This window comes from Berghia stephanieae, chromosome 1 (assembly GCF_034508935.2).
Source record: "Berghia stephanieae isolate SIO BIC M18660-M18661 chromosome 1, UCSD_Bste_1.3, whole genome shotgun sequence".
Taxonomy (NCBI): Eukaryota; Metazoa; Mollusca; class Gastropoda; order Nudibranchia; family Aeolidiidae; genus Berghia; species Berghia stephanieae.
In genome coordinates, this window is record NC_088360.1 from 21,354,282 (window position 1) to 21,378,256 (window position 23,975).

The 23,975-nt window shown below is 39.0% G+C and overlaps 1 protein-coding gene across 1 annotated transcript in view; it reads right to left on the reverse strand.

The window, feature by feature from the left end:
* The window catches only part of LOC144970276 (presenilin-1-like), a 52,314-nt gene extending 32,552 nt beyond the window's left edge, over nt 1-19,762 (reverse strand). The window contains exons 1-5 of the mRNA XM_078909748.1: nt 19,536-19,762; nt 16,663-16,834; nt 13,900-14,156; nt 11,836-11,977; nt 6,339-6,406 (exon numbers count right to left, since the gene is read on the reverse strand). Of these exons, the coding sequence (XP_078765874.1) occupies nt 6,339-6,406; nt 11,836-11,977; nt 13,900-14,156; nt 16,663-16,824 (629 nt within the window). The 5' untranslated portion in view covers nt 16,825-16,834; nt 19,536-19,762. The remainder of the gene's footprint in view (nt 1-6,338; nt 6,407-11,835; nt 11,978-13,899; nt 14,157-16,662; nt 16,835-19,535) is intronic.
* Nucleotides 19,763-23,975: the final 4,213 nt, after the last annotated feature.

A 23,975-nucleotide genomic window follows, 5' to 3' on the forward strand; every position in this document is an offset into this window, starting at 1 on the left:
GGTATAGATGATGATATGCTGGTAGTTGTTGTAGTGGTGGTGGTGGTATAGATGATGATATGGTAGTATGTAGTTGTTGTAGTAGTGATGGTAGGGATGATGATGTGGTAGTGGTTGTTGTAGTAGTGATGGCAGGGATGATAATGTGGTAGTAGTTGTTGTAGTAGTGATGGTACGGATGATGATGTGGTAGTAGGCGTGGTAGGGATGATGATGTGGTAGTAGTTGTTGTAGTAGTGATGGTAGGGATGATGATGTGGTAGTGGTTATTGTAGTAGTGGTGGTAGGGATGATGATGTGGTAGTAGTTGTAGTATTGGTAGTATGTTTGTTTGTTTTTAAGGGTTTTACGGCGCTTGCAACACATTTAGGTTATATCAGCGCCAGTAAAAAGGAAGAAAATGGGATAGTAAAAAGTTCTAGAATTACAATTAAAGCAGCCAAGAGAAAGTAAGACAAAGGGAATTGGTTCAAATAGGTATCAGATGTAGATTCCAAGAGCACTCTATCAAAGTACTTAATTTGACACCACCTATAAGTCTCATCCACACAAGCACAAATTCCAACAAAGAGGAACACACTCAAATGTTTACATTATACATTTAAAATAACAAATATAATAATACATGACAGAGAGATGATTTACAACGAAAAAAATATCATCTCCGAAAACAATAACTATACATTTGACTGTTTCCCTCACAGCCAGGACTCCGGCTAGGGCCAGGACAAAACCAAGTCATCTCATTCCAAGACAAAGACAGAAAGCATGTTGGAAAACAGATATAAGGGGATAGAAGACACAGTATGTACCCCCCTGCCCATAGTGGTAGTAGGGATGATGATGTGGTAGTAGTTGTTCTCGTTACGTAGTGTGTGTTGGTAGATGGATGATGATGTGGTGTGTGTTGTTGTAGTATGTGGTGATAGGGATGATAGATGTGTGGTGGTGGTAGTTGTAGTAGTGGTGATAGGGATGATAATGTGGTGGTGGTAGTTGTAGTAGTGGTGATAGGGATGATGTGGTGGTGGTAGTTGTAGTATGGTGATAGGATGATGATGTGTGTGGTAGTTGTAGTTGTAGTGTGATAGGGATGATGATGTGGTGGTGTAGTTGTAGTAGTGGTGATAGGGATGATGATGTGGTGGTGGTAGTTGTAGTTGTAGTGTAGTGTGGTATAGGGATGATGATGTGGTGGTGGTAGTTGTAGTTGTGGTGGTAGGGATGATGATGGTGGTGGTAGTTGTAGTTGTAGTAGTGGTGGTAGGGATGATGATGTGGTGGTGGTAGTTGTAGTTGTGGTGGTAGGGATGATGATGTGGTGGTGGTAGTTGTATTTGTAGTAGTGTGGTAGGGATGATGATGTGTGGTGGTAGTTGTAGTTGTAGTAGTGGTGGTAGGGATGATGATGTGGTGGTGGTAGATGTAGTTGTAGTAGTGGTGGTTGGGATGATGTGTGGTGGTGGTAGTTGTAGTTGTAGTAGTGGTGGTAGGGATGATGATGTGGTGGTGGTAGATGTAGTTTGTAGTAGTGGTGGTAGGGATGATGATGTGGTGGTGGTAGATGTAGTTGTAGTAGTGGTGGTAGGGATGATGATGTGGTGGTGGTAGTTGTGGTTGTAGTAGTGGTGGTAGGGATGATGATGATGTGTGGTGGTAGTTGTGTTGGTAGTGGTGGTAGGGATGATGATGTGATGGTGGTAGTTGTAGTTGTAGTAGTGGTGGTAGGGATGATGATGATGTGGTGGTAGTTGTAGTTGTAGTAGTGGTGGTAGGATGATGATGTGTGGTGGTAGTTGTAGTTGTAGTAGTGGTGGTAGGGATGATGTTTGTGTGTGGTAGTTGTAGTAGTGTGGTAGGGATGAGATGTGGTGGTGGTAGTTGTAGTAGTGGTGGTAGGGATGATGTTGTGGTGGTGGTAGTTGTAGTAGTGGTGGTAGGATGATGTTGTGGTGGTGGTAGTTGTAGTGGTGGTAGGTATGATGTGGTGTGGTAGTTGTAGTAGTTGTGGTAGGGATGATGATGTGGTTGTGGTAGTTGTAGTTGTAGTAGTGGTGGTAGGGATGATGATGTGGTGGTGGTAGTTGTAGTTGTAGTAGTGGTGGTAGGGATGATGATGTGGTGGTAGTATAATGGTTGATTTTTTAAATTTCCGTGACAAAAAGTGAACTTCCGTATTTTCCGAGACAGCCATTATTTTTTACCAATTCCTGGGACAAATCCAGAAATTCCGGGACGGTTGGAATTATTGTGCTGTTACCGGCCAGGTACTCATTTTAACCTGAGTAGATGAGAGATTGAGAGTAAAGAGCCTTTTCAATCTGTCTCGAACCCAGAACCTTCTACTCCAAAGGCAACAGTCATACCACTAGACCACACAGCCACACATGGGAAAAAAAAACAATGAACTCTGTTTTGTTTTTGTTTTTAAGGGTTTTACGGCGCTCTCAACACATTTAGGTTATATCAGCGCCAGTAAAAAGGAAGAAAATTGGATAGTATAAAGTTCTAGAATTACAATTAAAATACCCAAGAAAAGGAAAGACAAAGGGGAATTGGTTCAAATAGGAACCAGGTGTAGATTCCAAGAGCACACTATCCCTAGTTTGAGATCACCTAAAAGTCTCATCCAGACACAAGCACAGGTCCCCACCACCAGGAACACACTGAACTGTGTACAAATCATACATATGTAAATGGAAAAATAATATAGTGCATAACAGAGAGAAAGAATAGCTTACAAATTTCAAAATTATACGGTTTGTTGATGGCTGATGATCTGGTGGTGGGGTGGTTGTAGTGGTGGTGGTAGGGGAGATGGTGTGGCGGTGGTGAAGGTTGTGGTAGTGGTGGTCGGAATGATGATGTGGTGATATTGTATAGTTGTGTAGGTATGTGGTGGTAGGGATGATGTGGTGTTGGGAAGATGATGTGGTTGTGGTAATTTTTGGTAGTGGTGGTAGAGATGATGAGGTCTTGTAGCAGTGGTTATCGAGATGTTGAGTAGTTGTAGTAGTGGTGGTAGAAATGATGATGTGATAGAGTAGTTGTAGTAGTGGGATGATGATGTGGTAGTATTTTTGGTAATAGTGGTGGTAGGGAAGACAATGTGGTGGTGAAAATTTTTGTAGTTGTGGTATAGATGATGATATGCTGGTAGTTGTTGTAGTGGTGGTGGTGGTATAGATGATGATATGGTAGTATGTAGTTGTTGTAGTAGTGATGGTAGGATGATGATGTGGTAGTGGTTGTTGTAGTAGTGATGGCAGGGATGATAATGTGGTAGTAGTTGTTGTAGTAGTGATGGTACGGATGATGATGTGGTAGTAGGCGTGGTAGGGATGATGATGTGGTAGTAGTTGTTGTAGTAGTGATGGTAGGGATGATGATGTGGTAGTGGTTATTGTAGTAGTGGTGGTAGGATGATGATGTGGTAGTAGTTGTAGTATTGGTAGTATGTTTGTTTGTTTTTAAGGGTTTTACGGCGCTTGCAACACATTTAGGTTATATCAGCGCCAGTAAAAAGGAAGAAAATGGGATAGTAAAAAGTTCTAGAATTACAATTAAAGCAGCCAAGAGAAAGTAAGACAAAGGGGAATTGGTTCAAATAGGTATCAGATGTAGATTCCAAGAGCACTCTATCAAAGTACTTAATTTGACACCACCTATAAGTCTCATCCACACAAGCACAAATTCCAACAAAGAGGAACACACTCAAATGTTTACATTATACATTTAAAATAACAAATATAATAATACATGACAGAGAGATGATTTACAACGAAAAAAATATCATCTCCGAAAACAATAACTATACATTTGACTGTTTCCCTCACAGCCAGGACTCCGGCTAGGGCCAGGACAAAACCAAGTCATCTCATTCCAAGACAAAGACAGAAAGCATGTTGGAAAACAGATATAAGGGGATAGAAGACACAGTATGTACCCCCCTGCCCATAGTGGTAGTAGGGATGATGATGTGGTAGTAGTTGTTCTCGTAGTGGTGGTAGGGATGATGATGTGGTGGTGGTTGTTGTAGTAGTGGTGATAGGGATGATGATGTGGTGGTGGTAGTTGTAGTAGTGGTGATAGGGATGATAATGTGGTGGTGGTAGTTGTAGTAGTGGTGATAGGGATGATGTGGTGGTGGTAGTTGTAGTAGTGGTGATAGGGATGATGATGTGGTGGTGGTAGTTGTAGTTGTAGTAGTGGTGATAGGGATGATGATGTGGTGGTGGTAGTTGTAGTAGTGGTGATAGGGATGATGATGTGGTGGTGGTAGTTGTAGTTGTAGTTGTAGTAGTGGTGATAGGGATGATGATGTGGTGGTGTAGTTGTAGTTGTGGTGGTAGGGATGATGATGTGGTGGTGGTAGTTGTAGTTGTAGTAGTGGTGGTAGGGATGATGATGTGGTGGTGGTAGTTGTAGTTGTGGTGGTAGGGATGATGATGTGGTGGTGGTAGTTGTATTTGTAGTAGTGGTGGTAGGGATGATGATGTGGTGGTAGTTGTAGTTGTAGTAGTGGTGGTAGGGATGATGATGTGGTGGTGGTAGATGTAGTTGTAGTAGTGGTGGTTGGGATGATGTTGTGGTGGTGGTAGTTGTAGTTGTAGTAGTGGTGGTAGGGATGATGATGTGGTGGTGGTAGATGTAGTTGTAGTAGTGGTGGTAGGGATGATGATGTGGTGGTGGTAGATGTAGTTGTAGTAGTGGTGGTAGGGATGATGATGTGGTGGTGGTAGTTGTGGTTGTAGTAGTGGTGGTAGGGATGATGATGATGTGTGGTGGTAGTTGGTGTAGTGGTGGTAGGGATGATGATGTGATGGTGGTAGTTGTAGTTGTAGTAGTGGTGGTAGGGATGATGATGATGTGGTGGTAGTTGTAGTTGTAGTAGTGGTGGTAGGGATGATGATGTGGTGGTGGTAGTTGTAGTTGTAGTAGTGGTGGTAGGGATGATGTTGTGGTGGTGGTAGTTGTAGTAGTGGTGGTAGGGATGATGATGTGGTGGTGGTAGTTGTAGTAGTGGTGGTAGGGATGATGTTGTGGTGGTGGTAGTTGTAGTAGTGGTGGTAGGGATGATGTTGTGGTGGTGGTAGTTGTAGTAGTGGTGGTAGGTATGATGTGGTGGTGGTAGTTGTAGTAGTTGTGGTAGGGATGATGATGTGGTTGTGGTAGTTGTAGTTGTAGTAGTGGTGGTAGGGATGATGATGTGGTGGTGGTAGTTGTAGTTGTAGTAGTGGTGGTAGGGATGATGATGTGGTGGTAGTATAATGGTTGATTTTTTAAATTTCCGTGACAAAAAGTGAACTTCCGTATTTTCCGAGACAGCCATTATTTTATACCAATTCCTGGGACAAATCCAGAAATTCCGGGACGGTTGGAATTATTGTGCTGTTACCGGCCAGGTACTCATTTTAACCTGAGTAGATGAGAGATTGAGAGTAAAGAGCCTTTTCAATCTGTCTCGAACCCAGAACCTTCTACTCCAAAGGCAACAGTCATACCACTAGACCACACAGCCACACATGGAAAAAAAAACAATGAACTCTGTTTTGTTTTTGTTTTTAAGGGTTTTACGGCGCTCTCAACACATTTAGGTTATATCAGCGCCAGTAAAAAGGAAGAAAATTGGATAGTATAAAGTTCTAGAATTACAATTAAAATACCCAAGAAAAGGAAAGACAAAGGGGAATTGGTTCAAATAGGAACCAGGTGTAGATTCCAAGAGCACACTATCCCTAGTTTGAGATCACCTAAAAGTCTCATCCAGACACAAGCACAGGTCCCCACCACCATGAACACACTAAACTGTGTACAAATCATACATATGTAAATGGAAAAATAATATAGTGCATAACAGAGAGATGATTTAAAAGGAAAAAAATATCATCTACCAAAACTAACTATACATTTAATTGTTTCCCTCCCAACCAGGACCAGGATAAAAACAAGTAATCTCATTCCAAGACAAAGACAGAAAGCATGTTGGAAAACAGATATGGGGGGATAGAAGACACAGTAAGTACCTCCCTGCCCACCACCGGAGGTCAGGAACCCCACAGATAGAGAGGGGCAGAGAGACAGAGAGAGAGAGAGAGAAAGAAAGAAATAGAGAGAGACAGAAACAGAGAGAGAGAGAGACAGAGAGAGAGAGAGAGACAGAGAGAGAGAGAGAGAGAGAGAGAGAGAGAGAGAGAGAGAGAGAGACAGAGAGAGAGACAGAGAGAGAGAGACAGAGAGAGAGAGAGAGAGAGACAAAGAGAGAGAGAGAGAGAGAGAGAGAGAGAGAGAGAGAGAGAGAGACAGAGAGAGAGAGAGAGAGAGAGATAACTACTTACTCCAGGTACATGTATGAGAAGATGAAGAGCAGCAATACTGACGACAAGACAAGCCATCCGTGAATGACCTGAAATAAACCAAATGGATCATTCCACCTTTTAGACAATCTCGTGAATGACCTGAAATAAACCAAATGGATCATTCCACCTTTTAGACAATCTCGTGAATGACCTGAAATAAACCTAATGGATCATTCCACCTTTTAGACAATCTCGTGAATGACCTGAAATAAACCAAATGGATCATTCCACCTTTTAGACAATCTCGTGAATGACCTGAAATAAACCAAATGGATCATTCCACCTATGAGACAATCTCGTGAATGACCTGAAATAAACCAAATGGATCATTCCACCTTTTAGACAATCTACACTAAACAGGCTCAAATCACTTTCAAAGGCATCCTCAGCCAACAGTGCCATTTTGGACGCTTTTAAGGACAAGTGGGCTATCCCAGATTTTACTGTTTTGAGAAAATCAACATTGAAGATTTCGATCCATTAAAATGGCCAATTACTCGATTACTATTCAATATTTTTTTCCAAAACTTTCTGTGTGGAATGATAATTGTACTTGACGATGATAGTCATAAAAGAAAACAACAAATACATTACTGAGCAAAGAATTTACATTATGTAATAAGGGCTATCCCACCCAATTTGCACATCGGGCCATCCCTAGTTAAATGGGCTATCCTGTCTTACACATGGACATGTCTGTTGCGAAATAATGGGCTGTCCCTCTCACACATGCAGTCAATTTAATCAAATTTCCTACATTAAACGCATTATTAATGCCTTAAATTATATTTTTTACGCGTCTTAACACATTACACTAACAATTGAAAAGCAAAACATTATCTGATATGATGGCATTGTTGTTTGGTGGGGAGTTTTCTTCATGCAGTCATGAATTCGACATGTCTCGTATTGAAGCCATGTTTGAAGGGTTAGCCCACTTACACTTATGTATACATTGTTTTTTCAGTTAAAACACAAGGCAGTTTATACCGATAACGAAGCAAATAAACGAAATTGATGCTTGAAACCTTTCAGGGGGTAGGGCAACGCCCACTTTGGACCCCTATGTAATGATTTAAAAGACCGAAAAATCTGGGATAGCCCACTTGTCCTAAAAAGCGTCCATTTATCATAAAGGATGAGACATGACGCCTGCTAGGCGATAACACACTTCTGTTCAAAGACAACACCATTACTAAAGGCCAGGTACTAATTTTACATTTGAGAACGGTGAGAGAATGTGGTTACTGAGCCTTTTCCAAGGACTCAATTTTGCACAGCTGAAAATGGGACTCGAACTTAGGCCCCTCCTATCAAAAGGCGAGTGTCATACCACTAATGATGGTACGTTTTGCAAGACCCAGGTTTGAGAGTTTTTGCCATGAGGGTCATTTCAATCAAACACAAGTTGAAGAACAAATTTTTTTAAAACGCGTTTCTTCAGAGCTCGACTATATACTGAGTGACATCGGGTGATGTCTGGTGATGGGTCATATATAGTGATGGGTCATATATGGTGATGGGTGATATATGGTGATGGGTCATATATGGTGATGGGTCATATATGGTGATGGGTCATCTATGGTGATGGGTCATATATAGTGATGAGTCATATATGGTGATGGGTCATATATGGTGATGGGTCATATATGGTGATGGGCCATCTATGGTGATGGGTCATATATGGTGATGCAAGGCACTGGTGGAATTAGGAATTAGAAGGATAATGACATGAAAATAAATTGATATAAAAAGATGGGGAGACCTTCCTCAGATTCCTCGAGCTAAAGGAACCAACCCAAGTATTCCTTTAACTAACCCTAAAAGAAAAAATAAAACCTAGTACCTTTACCCATAATAGGAAATACAAAGGGCCTATGACCTTTACTACGACCTACAGCTAACACTGCTCTGTTCTGTTTTGGTTTTAAAGGGATTTGCGGTGCTTTCAACTCGTTCAGGTCATTAGAGCGCCAGTAAACAAGAAATTGTCAAATTGGGCAAGATCTGTGCTATATGCAGAGTGCTGTAGGGTCGGAAGTTTGATTCGAATTAATGCGCCTTGATTTGACGACCAGTGTGTGGCTGTGCATTGTCATTCTACATGTGTGTGGCTGTGCATTGGCATTCTACATGTGTGTGGCTGTGCATTGTCATACTATCAGTGTGTGGCTGTGCATTGGCATTCTACATGTGTGTGGCTGTGCATTGGCATTCTACATGTGTGTGGCTGTGCATTGTCATACTACCAGTGTGTGGCTGTGCATTGTCATACTACTATGTTAAGAGTTTATGACTCATTGATTAAAAGTGTAATTGCGTTTGGCTGCACCATATGGTTTGGAGGATGCCGACTTAAAGATAAATCAAAAATTTCAAAATCTATCAAAGAGGCATCAAAAATAATAAACCATCCTCTTGATGGAGTAGAAAGAATTCATGGAAAAGCAATAGAAAGGAAAGCATTCTCAATTACCAACAATAAAAAACATATTTTATACCATGAATTTAGTCTTTTACCATCTGGGAGAAGGTTTTGTCAGATTAAATGTAGAACTAACAAGTATAAATCAACGTTCGTTCCATCAGCAATAAAAATTTTGAATATTTCATATGGTACAGAAAAACCAAGGATTGATTCGTTGACTGATTAACTGATTAATTTATTTAATGTAAGATTAACTGACCAATTGATAATGATGATAATTTTTGGTGTCGAATTGCCACAATCGTAACAAATTGAAAACGAAATGAATATGTTTATGTTGTGTATATCGCACGTGTGAAAGAAAGAAAGAGAGAGAGAGAGAGAAAGAGAGAGAGAGAGAGAGAGAGAGAAAATAAGTAGGAGTGAAATATCTGTTCAATCTTAGTTATCGTTTAACATTATAATAAGTGTAACTAAATGACAAATTGCCATATTTATGGACAATAAAGATCTATTATTATTATTATTATTATTACTACCAGTGTGTGTGTGTGTGTGTGGCTATGCATTGTCATACTGCCAGTGTGTGGCTGTGCATTGTCATACTACCAGTGTGTGGCTGTACATTGTCATACTACCAGTGTTGTCATACTACCAGTGTGTGTGTGTGGCTGTGCATTGTCATACTACCAGTATGTGGCTGTGCATTGTCATACTGCCAGTGTGTGGCTGTGCATTGTCATACTACCAGTGTGTGTGTGGCTGTGCATTGTCAAAATACCAGTGTGTGGCTGTGCATTGTCATACTACCAGTGTGTGTGTGTGTGTGGCTGTGCATTGTCATACTACCAGTGTGTGGCTGTGCATTGTCATACTACCAGTGTGTGGCTATGCATTGTCATACCACATGTGTGTGGCTGTGCATTGTCATACTACCAGTGTGTGGCCGTGCATTGTCATACTACCAGTGTGTGTGTGGCTGTGCATTGTCATACTACCAGTGTGTGGCTGTGCATTGTCACACTACCAGTGTGTGGCTATGCATTGTCATACTACCAGTGTGTGTGTGTGGCTGTGCATTGTCATACTACCAGTGTGTGGCTATGCATTGCCATATTACATGTGTGTGGCTGTGCATTGTCATACTACCAGTGTGTGGCTGTGCATTGTCATACTACCAGTGTGTGGCTGTGCATTGTCATACTACCAGTGTGTGTGTGTGGCTGTGCATTGTCATACTACCAGTGTGTGGCTGTGCATTGTCATACTACCAGTGTGTGGCTGTGCATTGTCATACTACCAGTGTGTGTGTGGCTGTGCATTGTCATACTACATGTGTGTGGCTGTGCATTGTCATACTACCAGTGTGTGGCTATGCATTGTCATACTACAAGTGTGTGGCTGTGCATTGTCATACTACATGTGTGTGGCTGTGCATTGTCATACTACTAGCGTGTGGCTGTGCATTGTCATACTACCAGTGTGTGTGTGTGGCTGTGCATTGTCATACTACCTGTGTGTGTGTGGCTGTGCATTGTCATACTACCAGTGTGTGGCTGTGCATTGTCATACTACCAGTGTGTGGCTGTGCATTGTCATACGACCAGAGAGAGAGAGAGAGAGAGAGAGAGAGAGAGAGAGAGAGAGAGAGAGAGAGAGAGAGAGAGAGAGAGAGAGAGAGAGAGAGAGAGAGAGAGAGAGAGAGATGATGTACAAGACAAAAAATATAAACTCCTAAAACTATAACTATACATTTCACTGTTTCCCTCTCCGCCAGGGATCCTGGTATCCGACCAGGGCCTGGACAAAACCAAGTAATCTCATTCCAAACCAAAGACAGAAAGCAAGTTGGAAAACAGATATAGGGGGATAGAAGACACAGAACCCCACCCAGAAAAAAAGACCTTTCTGGCAGAGACAATAACTCTAAATTTACTTGGGCTTGGAGAAGATTTATGTCTTTACTACACTGGCTGAACTTGGTTTCCAGGTCGTAGTGGTAGACCCAAGATCCATCACCAGTCACGATTTTCTACAAAAAAAAAGTCTCTCTTTCCTTGTCGTATCATTTCAAATGTTGTGTAAAAATGTCTTTTCTCTGCCCTTTCATTTCTGAAGTTAGCTGTCTTGAGACCAGGCAGAGACTTTTCTGTCGCCCAAGAGAAAAGTCACGATATGGTGTATTCGTTCTTTTGAAATCCCAACTTCATCAGCAATATCTTTTTGTTTTACCTTTCGATTTGCCATAATTATAAATATTAATCAATTGATTCATGATTACTGTATCGGATGCAGAGAGTGGCCAACCTGAGCGTTTGCGATTAAACACCTTTGTCGCGGGAAATCTCATTTGAAAATTCTAACTCACTTTCAAAAAATGGTATTCATGGCTTGACGGATGATTGCTGCACAATTCTATAACAGAGCTCTGTTTGACGAGAAGTTCATAATGTGTTGCCATTTCCTCAACTGCGCTGCCTTAGTAAGATTGTGACGTCACTCAATTATGAGCGGAAATGATGCCACATGAATTAGTTATTGCACACGAGTGTAGAAGAATAGTTTGAGTGTGTGTGTGTGTGAAGTTTCATGATTGCCCTAAAATATGTTTTGATTTATAGGCAAAAGGTACTTATATATCAGCCCACCCTCGTACATAAAATAAATAATGACATTAGATGAATTGGCCATAAAAATATACATTAAATAAATAATGACATGAAATGGATTGGCCATAAAATATACAATAAATAATGACATAAAATGAATTGGCCATAAAAATATACAATAAATAAATAATGACATAAAATGAATTGGCCATAAAAATATACAATAAATAAATAATGACATAAAATGAATTGGCCATAAAAATATACAATAAATAAATAATGACATAAGATGAATTGGCCAATTTTTAAAATGCCATAAATAGATAAGGACATCCAAAAACATAAAATAAATATGAGATGGAAAAAGCCATTTCACACATTGTGATGATGATGATGATGATGATGATGATGATGATGATGAGGATGGAAGCTAACAAACCTTATAAAACTTGTATTTGTACAAGACAAGCAGGACGATTGTCATGACGACTATAAAGCCAAGCAGGATGAAGGCATTGGCCATGGATTGCCACAGTTTGGTACCCGTGTCCTCAGTCGGGTCGTGGAATGGCGTGTACAAACTGACACGACATAAATGGAATACAAATCATAACCAAGCAAATTCATTCATTCATTGAAGAAAATAATGTAGAAAAATGAATAATAATATAACACTTTAAACTACAACAAAATGCTAAACACAGAATGTTTCAGGCTCAAAACCCTTCTTCAGCTAATAACAAAAACAATTTAAAATGTATTACATCTCATGAAGTGAAGACACAGACCGGCCTAATTGAAATTTTAAAATTCATAATTTTTAGGAAATAAAATTTTTATAAACTTTACTTTACTTTACAGATCAACAATTTACCAGCACAAAGATTTTAATCCTTCAAAATCCTTTTAACTCTCTCTTTACCAGCTATTTTTAGAATTTCCCCCAAGTCACACCCATCCAGCAAAAAAATAGACTTTTCTTACTCAAACAAAAAGTAACAAGTGAGTTCTATAACACAGTGTTTAGTATCTATAGCTGTAATCAAAGCATTTCTTTAAATGTCATGTTGTACAAGAGAAATCAGAATGAGAAAATTGTCGATTACATCGTAACGAATGTGACGATTTTCCTATGGGTGGTAAGGAGAGGGTTAAGAAAAAATAAATAAAAAAATAAGGGCGGGGTGGGGGAATGGTATACTACAATATACGATTCTTTAATCTCTTTGTATTTATTAAGCATATTTATTACTTATTATTTATTGTATTTATTATTTTTATCGTGCCCAATAACACAACGAGCTTGCCAGTATGAGTTAGTGCACGCTAAAAATATAACGATTTTAATAAATACAAAGAAATGAAAGAATAAGTTTATTCCACGCCTCCAAGTATGATTATTAGATATTTTGTAACCAAATGGTATGGTATTAATACTTCTATTCACCATAATTTGTATCTTTCCCCTGCTTGAATGACAATTTGACCCAAAACTAAAAACGTTGGATTTGCATTCATCGCCAATCAGTCGTCTTTTACACCTTATTTCACACCAATAAAATGTGCAAAATATTCTGCAATCATTGATTAAAATTTTTATTTAATGTATTCAAAGCATTATTCAACGATTATGCATTTACTAAGAACTGATAGGTTTTCCAATGGAATAAAAATCAAAATTATATCTTTGTTGCTCGTTTATTAGCATAAATGTAGTTGTTTGCTTCAAATGAGATACTCTAACCTTTCAAATAAATTATTTTAATGTTTTTTTGTCATCAGGTGGTGACATGGTTAAAATGCTGACTCAGTGTTTTACACATTACTTTATTTTGAGTAGATCTCAAAACACATCCCAGCTTAAGGCCTGGTATTTGGCATGACACTCCTAAGGCCATTCTCTAACACCTTACACAAGCTGGTTTTGGAGTCAGCCCGAAATTGTCCCATTGTCAGGCGTTATCAAAGTCTCTGAATTTAGAGGATAATTACAGAGAGAAAAAGTCCTAACTCAAAAACTTAAACTTATCATTTAAAAATCTCTTTACAAGGTGATAAATTTATATCTATTAAACCCTGTGGTAAAATTACAGCCAGTTCCCACAGTCACCGCTTGAGATCTACTTAAAATAATGAGACAAGTTAGTCAAAAATGGCATAGAGGTGTTTAGCCAGAATCACAAGTAACAAGTAAACTCCCTTATCTGTGTAATAGGAGATGGAGCTGATAGAAGTATTTAGCCAGACTTACAAATAAACTCCCATATCTGTGTAATAGGAGATGGAGCTGATAGAAGTATTTAGCCAGACTTACAAATAAACTCCCATATCTGTGTAATAGGAGATGGAGCTGAGGGAAGTATTTAGCCAGACTTACAAATAAACTCCCATATCTGTGTAATAGGAGATGGAGCTGATAGAAGTATTTAGCCAGACTTACAAATAAACTCCCTTATCTGTGTAATAGGAGATGGAGCTGAGGGAAGTATTTAGCCAGACTTACAAATAACCTCCATTATCTGTGTAATAGGAGATGGAGCTGACGGTGGCCACAACCACGGCCATACAGATGGTGACGGGCACAAATAACATGATGACGTGTTTGGCCCCATACATCAACATGTCTTCATCTTCCTCCTCATTAGTGTTTCTCTGAGGGGAGCTTTCTCTTCCTTGGCGTCTACTTGGTCTTGAATGTGTTCTTCGGGCATTCTGTCGTGCTCCAATGCGTTCAGCATCTTCAGTTGTCGGTGGTGGTTGCTGAATGTGGACAAAGAAAAGGTAAAGTCAACAGACCTAACCATAATGCTTGAGAACCAGTAGGCCCAGGAAGACAGAGTTAATCCCAATTTATATGGTGTGAAACTGACAATAGCAATTGATTGCCATCCTTTGGATAGGACTCTAGTCTATCGCAAAGTACTTTCCACTAGCTCTGACAGAACCAGCTGCCCAATCACTGCTGGGTGGACAGGGAAGAGAAAAATCTTGACTGCACTCAGGATCGACCATGGTCCCTTTGCATCGAGTACTCTACCAACTGAGCTATCAGGGACCTCATACTCATCGTTGACCTCATACTTATTGTTGACCTCATACCTATTGTTGACCTCATACTTATCGTTGACCTCATACTTATTGTTGACCATTCCTTCAATGGACTGATGCAGTCATGTCAAATGATTGAGCAGTGATTCCAGCTTCTATAGAATGAGAGCCCTTTCACACGTCTTACCCACAATACTTTAAAAACCGAGTGTCTTCACGAAATCCCACATAACTAACATTTTCTACAGGAAACTCATTTTCTTCAACAAAATTGAGAGAAAGGGAAAACATGCGAGTCCAAGTGAAATAGCCAAAGATAAAGAAGATTTTTTTTTTAATTGTGCCCTTGCTAAAAACAGAGTTTGGGGGATCTCGCTAAAAAACAGAGTGTGGGGGATCTCACTAAAAACAGAGTTTGGGGGATCTCGCTAAAAACAGAGTTTGGGGGATCTCACTAAAACAGAGTTTGGGGGATCTCGCTAAAAACAGAGTTTGGGGGATCTCGCTAAAAACAGATTTTGGGGATCTCACTAAAAACAGAGTTTGAGGGATCTCACTAAAAACAGAGTTTGGGGGAATCTAGCTAAAAACAGGGTTTGGGGGATCTCATCTTTCCGCTACTATCATCCAATCATGGGAATTTGTTTTGTATACGTTATTTCTCATGTGGGAAATGGATATATGTCCAACACCTTTTATCCCTTTTTGTCCCACTAAGAACGGGTATCTATAACTCAGTTGATAGAGCACTCGCTTCACATGCAAAGGGACTGAAATCGATCCCGGGTGCAGTCGAGATTTTATCTGACTCTTCCCCCCCCCCCCCCCCACCCAGCAGAGGTTGGGTAGCTGGGTCTAGTAGATCTGATGGAAAGTACTTTGAGAGATACTAGTGTCCTATCCAGAGGGTAGCAAGCAATTGCTACTGTCCGTTTCTTGCTATGGAAAATGAGATGGGACTAATGGCTTTGAAGGACTACCTTTTTTTTTTATTTGTGGGGGGGGGGGGGGAAGGGGGGTTGTCTCACTAACTGGTAAAAGAAAAGCATAAAATGTTTTAAATTCTCAAAAGCTATACAGATTTGGTAAACGGGGTGAAATTGTCAAGGAGTCAATTTTCTATCATGATGTCATGTGTCTGACTCGAACACAAACCTGGCTCTGGTGCAGACTCATCAATGAATAGGGCTAGACCATACTTAATTGTTGGGGGAGGGGTGGGGGAGGGATACAGCACAAAATCGTATTTGCTTCGTATCCAAAAGGTACCACGTTCGACTATCCGCTGTGCTGTGTGACCTTGAGCAAGTCACATCACCCTTGCTCACTTTGCAGCGCTGCACCAATGAAAAGGTGAAAATGGAAAGGCTTCAGGTGGGAACAGTCGTGCAGACCGTGACACTGCACTCTGGGATGATGCAGAAGTTTTTACAATCTACCCTTGTTTACTTGTTTATGTTTTTAAGGGTTTTACGGCGCCTGCAACACATTAGGTCATATCAATGCCAGTAAAAAGGAAGAAAATTTGATAGTAAAAAGCTCTAGAATTACAACTAAAGCACCCAAGAAAAGGTAAGACAAAGGGGAAATTGTTCAAATAAGAAACAGTTGTAGATTCCATAAGCACACTATCGAAGTACTTAGTTTGACATCACCTAAAAGATAGCTCAGGATAGAGAAGGATGGAAACTGTGGTTTGTCTGTGGCCTATACCCTGACCCAGGGTGAAAAAGGCAATGATGATGATGATGAAAAGTCTCATCTAGACACAAGCACAGGTCCCCACTAATAAGAGGAACACACTCAAATGTTTACAAATCATATATAATATGTAAACAAAACTTAATACAGTGCATAACAGAGAGATGATTAACAAGACAAAAAATATCATCTCCCAAAAATCTAACAATACATTTGACTGTTTCCCTCCCAGCTAGGGTATCCGGCCAGGGCCTGGACAAAACCAAATAATCTCATTCCAAGACAAAGAGAGAAAGCATGTTGGAAATCAGATATAGGGGGATAGAAGACACAGTAAGTGCCTCCCTGCCCACTGTGGGAGGTCAGAAACCCCATACAGAATCTACCCTTGGAATAATCCCTAAATACCAAAATTCCCCTTGGCTTGGAGATGAATAAAGAGTTTCTCTTTTAAATTTTCATATACCTATCTTTCTTGATTCATTCAATTGAAAAGATACAATGTTGAATTGTCTACCTGAGTTCCATCGACTTCAGAGCTAGTCCTGTGACTACGTGTTGCTGCGAGTCCATCCAAACCGTGACCGGTATCCAAAACGTGGTTATTCATCAGACTAGTCCGTTCCGTTGGAGAATGTTCTTCCAAATTACTTGGTGATGGTTCGTTGCTTGAATTCATTCACGACAATCTTAAAAAACAAAATAAAAAATTGAATACACATGATGGTTGGTTGGTTGAATCCATTCATTCTTACGACAATCTTAAAAAACAAAATAAAAAATTTACAGTTGCAGAATTTTTAATGAGGAAAATAATTTATAAATTTTGGTCTATGTCTGTTTTAACTTTGAATCTTCTTCTTTAAAATTACTCCATACCTACAATTTTTAAACATCAATTTATAAAATCACTTACTACAACATTACAATTTACCTATTTAATCTATATTAGCCATGTAATTTATATTATGTAATTTTTCTCAGTCAATTTCCAATATTATTATACTGTATCAAATTCTTAGCTTTTTACTAATTTTTTTTCTTATACGTTGACATCAATATACATTGACTAGATATCTATATCTTTACAATTATATAATCTGTACATCCCTTGAAATTTATACTATGTAATTATTCTTACAGCTTACAATATTATTAAACTAAACCTATTACCCAATTTTACTTTACATTTATTTACGTGTATATTATGTTTATATGTATGTATCATTGTCTGCATTTAATACGTCTGTACAAAAATTTCCTTTTGGATGAATAAAGTACATTATTATAATTATAATTATTATTATAATATAATTATTATCATTATTATTATTATTATTATTATTATTATTATTATTATTATTATTATTATTATGGTTTGTTGGTTGAATTCACACATGACAATCTTACAAGCAATACTGATGATGATAAAAAGAGTGAAAAAGGACAAAACCAAGTAATCTCATTCCATGACAAGGACAGAGAAAGCATGTTGGAAAACATATAAGGGGATTTTTTAAAAACACAATAAGTGCCTCCCTGCCCACTATGGAAGGTCAAGAACCCCACCCAATTTTTAGAAAAGACCCAAACCGTGCCTTTAATAGTAATTCATTGTAACGAGGTTCTGACTGTTCCAGGCATTGGTTAAAGGAGCGAGGTCCCTGCCGCCATCTTGCTTTGTTTACACAGAGACAATGGCCAGATGGTTTAGAGTATTCCAAGACGTATTAAAACATGATAAAAAGTTTTTAAAAACAACAAAAACAGAAACGTGGTAAACAAATACTGATAATGATAAAGTATTACAAAATGATAACAATCGACATTTACACATACGCAGACGTGACATCTTAATGCTATCATGGGCCTAGTAATAATAATAATAATAATAATAATAATAATAATAATAATAATAATCAGAAGAAGAAGAAGAAGCATCATACCTTAAACCCAATACTACTCTATTAATTAGGATGCTAATAAAGAAGAATATTGTCTTAAAATTAAAATAAAAAATGGAGTGTCTACGTACACTGTAACTTTAGGCAGTTTAGTGAGCAGCAGCAGTGGGAGTCAAATTGTGACCCAACTCGCCCATAAGAAAGTTATGACTGGAAATTGCCGTTCGCTTTTCCTAAAAGTTTTAGACGGGTTCAATTAAAGATGCATAACTTCGTGATAAAGAGGAATATCACAGATATTTTGGTACCGGGCACCTAGTCTCAGGATCTACGTAAACGGTAACATTTATACACAGTAACCTTGAAGCTCGCCTTTAATGGGTTAAATTGTATTGTTTGAATTTAAAAATAACACACACACACGCACACATACAGAGCGAGGTCCATCCATTGCTTGTATTGTAGTGGCAAACTAGTTACCGGAGCTACCGTGTACACGTAGATCCTGAGGCTAGGTTACCTTGTACGGAGACTGCATAAAAATAAGTAAGAGAGAAGAGGACTGCAGATAAGAGAAGAAGATAAGAAGAGAGAGAGAGAGAGAGAGAGAGAGAGAGAGAGAGAGAGAGAGAGGGAGAGAGAGAGAGAGAGAGAGAGAGAGAGAGAGAAAGAGAGAGAGAGTTTAGTTTCATTTAGTATTTTTTTTTCAAAATACGCGCGCTCTCTCTCCGGGAGACCTTCCATAAGCTACTACATCCCAAGTATTCTTGTTCTAGTCTAGAGTAGGGGGTTTGGGAGGGGGGAAACTTTTTTTTTTTTAAAAAGTCTCCCCCCTCCCAACCCCCTACACTAGAACTTCTAGTAGGGGGGAGACTTTAATAAAAAAAAATTTTCCCCCTCCCAAAACCCCTACGAGAACAAGAATACTTAGGATGTAGTAGTAGCTTATGGAAGGTCTCCCCTCTCTCCCTCTCCTTTCGCATTCCTTCTCCTCATTTTGCCAAGGTGGTGCTTTGCTATATTTATCAAAAACAGCCAAGGTGGCAACTCAATCCCTGTGTAAATAAAGCAAGATGGCGGCAGGGACCTCGCGCCTATTAACTTAACCAATGCCACAGATTGACTTGGTCCTTGCCTTGGCAATAAACGTCAATAGACGATTTGTCAATTGTCAAGAAGGTCCTTGGCAATTGATACTTCCAATTTTAAAGTCTGCTGTCTTTGACTTTAGGGGCGCATCTCTCTCTCTCTCTCTCTCTCTCTCTCTCTCTCTCTCTCTCTCTCTCTCTCTCTCTCTCTCTCCTCTCTCTCTCTCTCTCTCTGCGGTTGGTAAATTCATATTATCATGAAAGAAAAGCATTATCATTATAATTAGTCATCATCATGACCCTTATATAACAACTCTTCTACTTCTACGTCTAAATCTAAAAATAAAAATAATTTTATTAGTTAGATTCAACAAACTCAAGAGTCTTAAAAAGCTTACTTTTGACAAATCTGCTTCATTTGTTGACGGTCTAATATATGAATGGAATCATAATTCATGTATCAATTGTAATTCCGTTCTCTTATTTATACTTCCGAACTATTTCCATTCAATTCCAATGTTTACAATCAAGATTTCGATAAGATAGAATCAGTTCAATGGTTAGATCGAGTGGACGAGTGGACGAGTACTACTGGGCATATCGTATCGAAATATCATTTCAAAACACCAAATCGATATTATTGTATTATCTGACACGGGAACTAGAGAGTGTCGAATCGATGTGTTTGATCAGAGTGTCATATCTGGAACACATAACTAATAAGGCGGTTCTTGGAGATGTGGAAAATCTAGCGGGAAGACAGTAGAGGGACCTTTGTTTAAACACTGAAACTTGCATGGTTTGGACATCTGGTCAGACGTGACAGCTTGTGCAAGACAGTCATGCAAGGTACGGTGGAAGGTCAAAGAAGAAGAATAGGAAGAGAAAGGAAAATGTGGCTGGATGCCATCGAAGAATGGACAGGATTGACGCTGACAGAGAAAGCAATGACCCCGATGTGTGACACTGTGTTGTGATAGCTGCACCCCGCAAGTTAATCTTCAAATATGTTTTGATTAATAAATAACTAAAATAAAACAATTATTTTTAAAAAATTAAATACACGTTTTTCATCCACAAGGAATTTGATTGTACAAACGTGAATTACAAAAATGATTGAATAAATTAAGGTTATAAACTATATTATATTGACATAATTTTATAAAGCAATATATGAAATAAACCCTAAATGTAATGTTAAAAGTAAAAGCACAGCTAATACTAATATCTATATTAATACAAAAAATTTCTTATATGATTTGTTTATTGCATGATATATAGTAGATTATATATTATTATTATTATTATTATTATATTATTATTATTATTATTATTATTATTAATTATTATTATTATTATTATCATTATTATTTTAATATTCACCACAATGTTAGAGTCAGTCTACATCGATGTTTCAGGCCTTTTAAGCCATCTTCAGGACTGTCTGAAAAGGCCTGAAACATCGATCTAGACTGACTCCAACATTGTGGTAAATATTAAAATAATAATTCGCTCCATTGCTACATGTCGAGCACTATTCGTACCATATTCGTATCCAACACGATTCAATATAAATATGAAAGTTTGTTGTTGGATTGCTTCGAAATTTGTTTTGACCTGATTGGGATTGTGAAATGTGTATGCTTTAATATAATTTTGTATTATATTGATTCCGCCACTCTTATTAGAGCTTTTGATAAGTATGCAACCAATATTATTGGCGCAAAAATCAACAGCGATAAAAAAAAACACACAAAAAAAGGAAACGAATAAATAAACGATCCAGAAATAAATAATTAAAGAAAGACATAAAGAGAGAAAGAAAGAACTTTTTCGTGACTGTTGGAAGGGTAGCCGATTTATCGAAAATCTTAACGCGATAAATATCGATATATTAACAGGAAGTAAATTTTGGAAGGCAAGTTTTCACTGTAACAAGTGAAACAAAATTGATCAGCATTTTTTTCACAGTAATGTTTTTTATCGAAAAGAGCTCTATAATCGCCATGCTGCTCTCAACTGCTATACTGCAATAGATACATGCCTTCACAGAAAGAACGTGAACATAGCATTGCGGGGTGTGTCTTTTTTACGAAATCCGACGAAACCCGGGAAGTAGGTAGCAGTGGGGAGTGAACCTTGGACTCAGGGAAGTGTACACCTTTGGGGAGTAAACCTGGGGCTGGGTTTCGTAAAATGCAATTATTGCATTTTTTACGAAACCCGACAATAAGTTATGAGAATTAGACAACTGTGGGGAGTGAACCTGAGACTCAGGGAAGTGTACACCAGTCGGGAGTGAACCTGAGACTATGGTTATCAGTGGGTTTGGGCGGGTGTCGTAATAAAGCATTTATTCCTGTTTTTCGAAACCCGACAATATCCGGCAAAGTTATGGGAAGTAGACAACTGTGGGGAGTGAACCTGAGACTGTAGTTATCGGCGGGTTTCGTATAAAAATAAAAACAAGCAATAATTACTTTTCTACGAAACCTGACAATATCCGACAAAGTTATGGGAAGTAGGCAACAGTTGGGAGTGAACCTGAGACTCGGGGAAGTGTACACCTGTGGGGAGTGAACCTGGGACTATAGTTATCGGTGGGTTTCGTAAAAAAGACACACCTGCATTGCGCAGAGTATGTGTCTCTCTTATCAACAAAGGAAATCTATCGTTTTGTTAACTGAGTACCAAATCCGATATGCGGTACGATCAGCTGATTTCGAATGGGCTGACGTCTGTGGGATCGTCTAGCAATAGCGAGGGGGAGAATCATTTATCGACACATTCACACCGACATAACGATAACTGAGCTAAAAAAAAAAAAATTAAAGAAGAAGACTAAAGAATGGCAAAATACATCAAATGAAGAACGAATCTGTAATTTGTAACCCCCGTCTGCCAATAAAACCCCAATTGAATCGACGATTGAACTGATCTTATGAATACGGAGTTATAGTTACACGCCGAAGCAGACCGACCGATCGACTTACCCAACACGTGACCATTTTTTCTCGCGTCCTCTCGTCTAATCTTATCACTCCGGAATAGAAAGAGGAGGCGGAGCTTATATGATATAACGCAATGAAAGTTCTGTCCGATGACTGGTGGGGCAATATCACCTCTCCAAAACTTACCTTATTATATGACATCTTGAGATTCTTATCCAACCATCGATTGCTCGTTTGACAGTTCGCTTGTGAACAGTTAGGAGATCATCTCTTGATTTATGGGCAGGCGGGTTTGCGTAAAGGCGGCGAGTGTTGTATAAGACCATCAAAGAGTACCGCAGACCGATGGGTAAATAGTGGTTGTGTAACCCAAAAGCCCTGCCGTCTCGACTGCAAGGTCTTGTATGTAATAGTTGCGTCACCATCTCAACGCTCAGGAATTAATTAGTGAGGCAGGACTCTCAGCATATATATATATATATTAAAAAAAACAAACAACGCTTTTGAATCACACGAGATACATCAGTGTGCTCGTCGCATTGAGAATTGAAAAATGAGATATAAATCAAGAAAATCGACCGGAAAATAAAGAAACTATCATTAAATTTTAAAAAATTGAGCAATATTTTTTTCAAAATCAATCTACTAGAAAAAATTTTTGTTTCTAAACCTATTTTTGTGAAACATAGATAAATGTTCTCCTTTTTGCAAGCTGATTCAAACAATGTGGTTTTCAAATTTATCGTATACGTAATCATTTGGAAACTACAGAGAAAGGTGTTTTTGTGTAATCCCTTTCACACACACGCGCACACACACACACACACACACACAAACATATACAAACAATACACAAACAATACACATCCCTGGTCATCTATTGCCTATATTATTAATGTTAATGTATACATCCCATGCTGATTGTCACTACCCCCCCCCCCTACCCCCAACCATTTCCACCATCCAAGTACCAGCGGCCTTTTCTCTTTGATTTCGTATCATGGTCTACCCGAAGCATAGAGAATACAAGACCTAGTCTGTGACCCGAAGCCCAACACCTCTGTCGTTTGTGGGTCAACCTACCCCCACCTTCCCCCGTAATAAATTTATAATTTTCTCTCCGTATAGGGCTCCACATGCACAATTATATACTATTGAATGACACTGACCTTGCCCCTCCCCTAACACATGGCAGGGGGAGGCCTGAGTTAGTCTCCATTCTTTCCTTCTCCGTTTCTTGTCAACTGAAGCCAACAGCAACTCAAGCTATCCTCTATCACGTGACCTTAGATCCAATGCTGCACACCGCTTGAGAGTCTTCACTATCCAGATCTCGTTCATGGTCACGTGAGAAGGCTATATCCGTTCGGGTTCGGCGTTCGGCGTCTCGTTCGGCCCGATTTCGTTAAAAGCCTAATAACTCAATTTCTACTTAGTTCGAAATGTCTCCGTACTTCGCTCGAAATGTCTCCGTACTTAGTTTCGAAATGTCTCCGTACTTCGTTCGAAATGTCTCCGTACTTCGTTCGAAATGTCTCCGTACTTAGTTCGAAATGTCTCCGTACTTAGTTTCGAAATGTCTCCGTACTTAGTTCGAAATGTCTCCGTGCTTGGTTCGAAATGTCTCGGACACAGTCACAGAGCGGATCCAGAAAAGATAGGAGTACCAGTGATATTGTATGGGCTCATAGGTGGTTGAAAGCCAGAACTGAAAAATACAGAGAAGAGTTCACTATATTGGGCATTGCCATGAGCTCTGCCTTTGATACAATCTGCAGAACAAAACTTTTGAAGGTACTAAATTCATTTCTCGAAATGATCACTGCTGGCAAATACAACACTTACGTTTACATCTGATGCGGAAACAGTTTCACTATTAACATCGTT